Genomic DNA, 8,564 nt, shown 5'->3' with positions numbered 1-8,564 from the left:
CCGTCTTTCAGCCAGCTCTGCTTTCCCGTCTCCTCCCTGATAATTGTCCTGCGGCTGAATGGAGATGTAGCTGAATTAACTTAATTGTCACCACAACACACACACAGAGACCTCGAGTGTCCTTCCTCGGGTATGTTTGGCATGTCCCGTCTCCCTTCCATTTTTGAGGAACGTCTTTTCAAACTTGGAGGAGCTCTGGTCGTGACTGTCACTCAGAGTCCGTTGTGTGCGTTTGTGTATTGTTGCGCTGTTGGAACACGCAGAGAAACATGCTGAGGAACATCTACACACTCAAGCACCTTGAGTAGAGCAGAATAAGTGTCTCGAGGTGAATATTTGTAAAGAAAAACAGGGAGAACTATCAGTGAAGGAGCTCTCTTGGCAGCAAAATGCATCTGCAAAAACTTTTTATAAAACCTTTTTTATAACTTTGTAGATATATGTAGGCCTGTGCTGTAAATGAAAGAGTCACCACTGGAGTTTATTCATTTTCCGCACAGATTTCTCTGCCGTCTACGCAATGTTGTGGTGAAAAACTGAACAGCAAAGCAAGGTAGCGGTGGGTCAGTAGGTTTAGATGCCACCGGTTTAGAATATTTCTTTTTTCTAAGTCCTTTGCTTTTAGGATTGCAGATTCAATCAAAAGCAATGTGGTTCTTGGTGCAGCAAACATGTAAATTGTTGAAAAAAGTTCACGTTACAACACAAGATATTCACTACTTTGTGATTTACACAACTGCAGCAGTCAGTCAGATGCGCTTGGGTAGAAATTAAAGTGAATTTTCACCTTGCCAATTTGACAATTTATGCATTTCTGTTTGTTAACCCCAAACAGCCAATAAACCCAACTGTTAGAAGACCATATTAGTACTCTTTTGATATGTACTACAAGCTTCCAGCGTGCTTTAGAACAGATTTTAAGACAGTACTTGTACTTTTAAAGCACTTATCAGCCAGTCTATAGACCTCATGTTGTTCCCATATCTTGGTTTAAGTCTGTTTATTGTAGAATCTCAGCAAAATCCGCACCCAATCGTTTACTGAATTGTCTTTCATACAGTTTAATTTTAAAGAAGGTCAATTGAAATGCACGTGTGTGTGTACTGTATATTTGTGTTTTTGATTTGATTTGGGGATTACCTTGACTAGCGTAAACCATATGCATCAGCTGGGGTGAAAAACTGGCACACGGCTCTTCGCACCGCCGTGCAGGGACATCTGTCTGTCGGGGTAATTGGCATTAACCCTTTTAAGCTGGGTGACCCCCTTTTTTCATGCCCAACACATCTGCACGAGGGGCATTTGGAAGGCTGTGTGTGGCAGCACAGGGTGAGATGGGGTATGATGGAGATATGAAATAGTGCTAGAGGTTGTTTTGGATTGTCTGATTTCAGTTTACACAGACAGGCGCTTCAGAGAATGACACTGACTCACATTTTTAGCATTAGCATTTTGTATTGTTAGCATTATTGTTGTTAGCATATGACACTTCATGGTGCTTTTTTCAATTTAGTACATTTTTATTCATAATATATTTTAAAATTTGTTGAGAATTTTGTATTTTAGTATATTGTTCTGTTATATTTGTAGTTTTATTTTATATTTGGTCACTTTACTCTTTCTGCTCAATCACTTATTTCTATTCTATTCTATTCTGTTTGTTTTCTGAAGTCTTACCCTAAGTATCATTTGAACTTGATTAACCCCTGTGTCTTTATGTTCAAGTCTTAGCTTGGATTTGCTTTTTGTCCCCAAATTCTGAGTGCTAAAACATATTTAAGGCCCCACAACATACAAGCACACACAGACTCAGAGTGATGCAAACCCCGCCACACTCCGAAGCATATGGTCCAGGGGAGCCAAAATGTGTTAATGTTGATTGAATATGCTGCTCCATTACACTAATGTCAGCGGGCTGTATAGGCTCGATGCTAAGCCAGCAGAACAGAATGGAGATGGAGCGCAGCTTACCTCTGAACTTATGGATATTAGAAACACAGAAAAGTGATTAGAAAGTGATTAGAGTGGCTGGAGACCACTTAGAGAATCATACGCTTTCAGGTCTGGATGAGATTTCCGATCACACCGGTGTGTTCAGAATCACTGCTGTTAACGATGAAAGCAGCTTACTGACAAAACCGGAGAGGCTACGAGGTTTAGCTGATAGCAAACTCTTATGTCAGTTTGGTTCAGTTTTGGATAGGTTTCCTTTCTTTTTACAATTTCTCAGCAAGAGGTCTAATTGTTGGTTACGGGTTTATTAGTTTAATTTTCTTCAATAGTTTTTTTTTGTAGACTACGAGCCGTCAGAGCTGATCTTCACACATGGTCACATTCCTCTTCTGTTCATCTTCAATTTTAAAACCTGCCAAACATAGACAGTAAGCCTATATTTGACCCAGAGCAAAAAATTATCTTAAATGTCTGAGCAACTTAAACAAAATTAAATCCCCACAGTGTAATAGAAACACATTTCCGTGGTGTGTATCCATCTGGATGCTTCTGGATTCCACAAAGACTAGTTAGATGACAACTGCACTGTAAAAAATAGAAATACATTAAAAATTTTGACAAAATATGTTAAAAAGTGATGGAAAACTACAATGTACAAAAACTGTAAAGTAACAACAAAAGCTGATTTAAATACAATAAAACTGAGGACTTTTATGTTCGCAGATCATCAAAGAACAAATTGCATTCAATATTTACATTTTTTTGCCTATTTTTAGATGGTTAATATGTAAATTAATACTTTTTTCTGTGATTTCGCTGGATATTACTTGCAAATTTCTGTAAAATAATCATATTTATATAATATATAACATAAAAAATAACTTTATGCAGAAATGTAAAAGAAAAAATTACCATTTGTGAAAATAGAATTTCCTGATGTGGACATTTTTGAGGTAATGCCTGTTGTACAGTTACAGTTACGTAAATACATTTTTTGTGTGTGTTTTTCTGAGTTATTTTCTGTAATTTGCAAAAACGGGAAAAGTGCAAAATGATAGTAATTTGTTCCAAAAATTACAGTTAAAAGCTGTTTTAACATGTTCGTTTTTTACAGTGTACTCAATCAAATGCAAAGTAATGTTGTTTTGGGGTCATTTTTCTCATATTTGTTTTTGTTAGCTGATATGTCTTCATCCACTCCACTTACTGTGATGTAGCCTCAGTCTATAGGGATGAAAAGAGGACAAATAGTTCACAGTACAAAGGCAGTTCAGAGGAGACTGCATGTGTCCAGCTTGGGCATAAAAGAGGACATAAATCCTCTTGATTGACAGCGCTGCCATGACAACCCCGCATCAGCTGCAGGGTGTCCAATAAGGAGTCAGACTGAGGGTCCCTCCCTGAGTCCCAGGTGAGCTAAAGAGTCAGCCTGGAGCAGATTTCGGTCAGATTGTTCCCGAATCGCATTTCGTCTCTTCTTTGGGTTCACTCTGGGATCCAAATGGTTTTCAGATCGCCGCTCGACTTCTTCACAGCCTCCCGCCTCCTCCTTCCTCATTTTGCGGATGGGGCCCCTGTCCTGCCTCGGTCCCGGTCCCCAGATGACCCTCCAACCGCCTGTCCTCCTCTCGCTCTCCCGGGACTGTGTTTCTCTGCGGCTCAGATCGCCAGCGTGTGCGAGACCCTGGAGGAGACCGGAGACATCGAGCGGCTGGCCCGCTTCCTCTGGTCGCTCCCGGTGACCGTAGACGGTCGTGACTCCATCTCCGAGCACGAGTCCGTGCAGCGGGCTCGGGCCGTGGTGGCCTACCATACGGGAAGTTTCCGTGAGCTTTACCACATCTTGGAGACGCACCGATTTACGCGCGCATCGCACGGCAAACTGCAGGCGATGTGGCTCGAAGCTCATTACCGTGAGGCAGAGAAGCTCCGGGGGCGGCCGCTCGGTCCCGTGGACAAATACCGCGTCAGGAAGAAGTTCCCGTTACCGAGAACCATCTGGGACGGAGAGCAGAAGACGCACTGCTTCAAAGAGCGCACACGAGGGCTGCTGAGAGAGTGGTACCTGCAGGACCCGTACCCCAACCCGGGGAAGAAGCGGGAGCTGGCACACGCCACTGGACTGACACCGACTCAAGTTGGGAACTGGTTCAAAAACCGGAGACAGAGAGACCGAGCTGCAGCAGCCAAAAACAGGTCAGTGAGTTTGGATTGAAGTCAGCTGTCTGTTGAGTGTAACAGTTGGAAACAGGCAATCGCACGAATTGCACTCGAGAGGAGACTTTGTTAAAAAAAAAAAAAAAAACAGCAACACATTTTTGCTTTGTTTTTTAAGGTCAGCAACAAATTAGTCTTAATGTCGAGCATGTTATCAGTCTTTATCGGTTACTAACACAGGTCACTTACTTGTCAGGCACTTCTCCACAGACAGCTATGGCTGTGCGTAAAAGGACCATTCATGCGTAAAAGCGCGCAGCCATCCAGCTTGTAGATTTTTGTTTTCCTTCTGTGCGTGTGATCTGGTGGATTTTTCTTCCCCTTTCTCGGACAATAATTTCCTTCAGGGTCAGTGTACGGGTCAGTTACCCTGCTGGTGAAGGCAAAACGTGCATGAATGGGTGCAAATTGCTGGACATCCAAGGAGAGACTTTAGTTTGTTACAGAGATTATTATGCTTTGACAATAGCCCCAGTTTATTTAGGTTAAACTTCAGGTTAGTTTTAGTTATGAGTTTTGCTTCTTTTTCAATTCTAACTTGTGCTTTGTTTAAATTTATTTTAGGCTTTTCATTTTTGGGTGTCAGTGTCACACTTGTTTTGCAACTTTCCTCACTATTAACATCTTTTTCTTTCTATTTTCAGGTTGCAGCACCACCGGATGTGTCCAGACGGTGCTCGTGCACTAAGTGGAGGAGACTGCAGTCCTGATGGGAGCGCAGAGCGAGCAGATGGAGAAACTCTTCTCTCAGTAACAGACAGTGACTCTGACTTGGATGTCTGAGACTTTCAATCTATGAAATGGACCTTTATCGGCCTGTGTTGGTCCGTCTTTGGTTAACAGAGTGAGGATGTTTGTGGACAAAGTCAGGGTTTGGTTTGCAATCAGTGATCAGGGAATTAAACGCATGCATCCTCAAAACAAAGCTAGCCCATCAAAGAGAATATATAAATGCAGGTTACGTGAAGATTTGATCTTTTCTTCAATTTGTTTCCTGAAAATTTCGTAGATTTTTATCTTTGCTGCTTCTGATGGTCCCGGATAAATGATAGGATGAATTTGAACCACCTTTTTCATTTTTAGCCGCATCACTGGATGGCGATGTGCACATCTGTTGACCCAGCTTCCACCATCAGCCCAATTAAACAGACATCAAGCCGTGGACCCCTGTTGGACTTTAACCCAGGGACCCCCACAGAGGAGGACCTTTACAGACTGAAACCTGCCAGTGAGCAAATCCCTCTTATTTTCTCTAATTACGTGTCATTGCTTTATTTTTGATGAGACTAATTGTTCCTTTAGAGGCTCCTGGAGGACCCCGTCGACCGCTGTAGACAATCACTCATTACCATGAATCACACCTGCCTGTTTGTATGCTCATAGCCCCCTTTTTTTCACCTTCATCTCTAGTTTATTTAAGTTCTCAGAGTTCAATGTGCAGTCTGTGTCATGCTGTGTCATACTTTACGTTCAACTTGATGCTGAATAAATGTTTTGGTATTTTATATAAATAAAATTATTTAATATATGACTGTTGTTTTAACAAGTCTCCTTTACTGACACCATGTTTTATAGGGCCGCTTGGAATTCTTTCTATCATCTTTAATATTTAGAATCTATTACTGGAAAGCACTTTAGTGCAGCAGCTGTTGTTCTGAATGTGCTATATAAATAAGGATGATTTGATTTGACTAAAGGTTAGGTCATTCCCATAGGAACGTAAGAGCTGTGGAGTATTTTTTTTCTCAGTAAAGTTTTCTTATGATTGAGTAAATACCAGCATGCATTTCCCCCCCTCCTTAAAGTACCTGTAATGGTTACACATTGCTGTAAAACAGACCTGCAGTCATATTTGATGATTGCAGTGTGTAATATAGCATTTGTTAAACATTAATGCACAAGTAAAGATAATTTCTGGGTGTTAAATGTTCCAGAAGGATTTACGAGAGCTGTAAACTTTGATGTTTGCTGATTAATCCATATATACCCCATAAGAAAAACACATTTTTTGCGCAATGAAAAGTAACATCTGTGTTTAAAACCCACAGAGTGTGTCCAAAAATGCAATGAGTTACATGTTAAAACAATAACTGACTGAGACACAACAGGTTTAACTAGTTTGATAGATTCTTCTGTTGGGTTTTGCTACTTTTTGTGGCCTTTTAACAGATTTTTCTAAGACATCTTCCCAGTAGCCGCTTAAATTTTTTATTTTTCCATGCAAAAGTTATAGTTGTAAGCCCTACATCTACATATAACCAATATTCTTCGTCTGATGATGATTAAAGAAAATCCTAAACAAGGCTTCTTTCCATATCTGTGACATTATTGTGTTTCATGAGAAGCATACTCATTCAATTCTGTCACTTGCTGAGCTGCACAGATTCAGCTCAGTCTGAATACAGTAGCACCACCTAGTGGTCAAATTACGGGCATTTCATCTTGGAATAACAATTTTAAGTTTTTACATTCCTTAATGTCAGTCTAACTGTAACTGAAAGGACACAACAGGACAGGTACAATGTTTGATTACTTAATTTTATTCTTTTATTTGTTCACAACATTAATCACACAGTGTAGAAATATGCAGTGTTCCAGCAGCACAGATAAAGTGCAAACATGAAGGAATGAAGAATAAAAAAATAACCCAAAACATACATAAGTACTAGTCCTACAAAAAAAATCCCTTTATTGCACATATCGATGGTATTGCACAGATTTTTTTGATGAACAGTAAGACTGATACAGAACAATAACTTACGTCTGTTTTAATTGAACTTTTTCCACTGTGACTCATGAAAAGATCTCGCTGTTCTAAGAGATGAGCTGTAAAAGGATCAGTCTTTTATTTTAACACGCGTTTTTGCTGAAGCACAAATCAGTTCCTCTCTTTTCTGACCTCTCGTGAATCTCTGAGCAGCACTTGAACGCAGCGTGCAATGACGTCACTACGTGATTGCGTCATCACCCCAAGCAATACGTGCTATGAACAAGCAGGTGGCGCAGCTGACCAAGAATGATGACCAAAGTCTACACTTCACGGGCAAGTAGTGTACTTTTTACTCCGCTGCATCTGTTTGAGAATCTCAGTTATTTATTATTTTGCAGATTTAGTTTCATTGATGTAATATTTAGAAAGTCAGTCAACAATTAGATCATGATCTATTCATAAATGTTAGAAATTAGGCTTTAGAAGGTGTTAGGGGGAAAATTCACAAGCAAATTATCTCTGTAAAATTTCTCCACCTTTACCGGCTGCAGGGTTAAAGGGATGGATTCTACTTTTTCCACATTTATTTGATAATCTTACTTACTGGATACTTTGCAGGTGCTGATGAATATTTTTAATATTTCAAAATATAATTAACAAGTAGATCACTGTGTAATTTTATCATAGGCTGGAAAAGGGGTTTTGTTGATCCTTAAGGTAAATTTCACAAGCTACCAGTCTAGTAATTACAATAATTGAAGCCAGCTCCACCTTTACTAGATGCAGGGTTAAAGTGGCATCATTGCTACTAATCTTATAATATTTTAGCATTATAACCCACAATAAGCAATATACTATTTTTAAAAAATGCTACTTTCCGTGTATTTTTATACCTTTGCTTTGTTTTCAGATGACTTTTACCTTTAAGAGGGTATTTCTACACTATGGCATTGCTACCTTTGCTTGACTAAAAGTGAGGCTAATTTTCCACCTCTTTCTGCTTAGACTTTCTGAGGCCTAAATATGACTACTACTGACAATGGAATGGTGCTAACCGCCAGGTTTTCCGAAATTCTCATTCATGCTGTGACTCAGAATCTGACACGTGTGGGAAAAAATTAGAAAAGAAGATATCACAAACAATAAAAGATGTCACATGTGATTACAGCGTAGATTCACATTAAAGGTCCCGTATGGTGAAAATCCATTTTTGTTGTGTTTTCTGTTTTTTTTATGTTATGATCTCGATATGCAGTATTTGAACTGAAAAACTGAAAGACAGTGTTTGGGGGACATGCGAGACTTTGATTCATTTGCTGAAAATAGATACATATGGGACCTTTAAAGACCCCGGTGGAGCTTGATAGCAGAATAGGGATAGTGGTTGGACTGACCAGAGCGTGGCATCCAGAGGACATGTAGATATGCTGAAGATCTGATTAGCAGCCAATATCTACTCAGTCATAGAGTCCAGCAGGGCCTCATCAGAGGTCAAAACATCATTTCTAATGTACGTTTCCCCAAACAACCACATTTCCCTATTGTGAACTGGCAGCCTGGACGTGATTTGCCCCAAATTCCAGCTCATTGATGAACCTCTTTATTCATGTGTGCTCATGTGTGCGGCTGAGACATCTGTGGACGCTCACATCGCCGTCCTGGATGGAGACGGACAGTTGCTATG

General features: G+C 40.1%; 1 protein-coding gene across 1 annotated transcript; it reads left to right on the top strand.

Moving 5' to 3' along the window:
- Positions 1–2,892: 2,892 nt before the first annotated feature.
- On the top strand, positions 2,893–5,698 carry six3b (SIX homeobox 3b). The gene is made up of 2 exons (XM_022189852.2): positions 2,893–4,149; positions 4,815–5,698. Exons 1-2 carry the CDS (start codon positions 3,455–3,457, stop codon positions 4,951–4,953), a joined length of 834 nt encoding a protein of 277 aa, XP_022045544.1. The 5' UTR covers positions 2,893–3,454; the 3' UTR covers positions 4,954–5,698.
- Positions 5,699–8,564: the final 2,866 nt, after the last annotated feature.

Source organism: Acanthochromis polyacanthus, chromosome 19, assembly GCF_021347895.1.
Source record: "Acanthochromis polyacanthus isolate Apoly-LR-REF ecotype Palm Island chromosome 19, KAUST_Apoly_ChrSc, whole genome shotgun sequence".
NCBI classification, from domain to species: Eukaryota; Metazoa; Chordata; class Actinopteri; family Pomacentridae; genus Acanthochromis; species Acanthochromis polyacanthus.
Note: the sequence above shows the minus strand (reverse complement) of the source record. Positions and strands in the feature narration are given on the sequence as shown.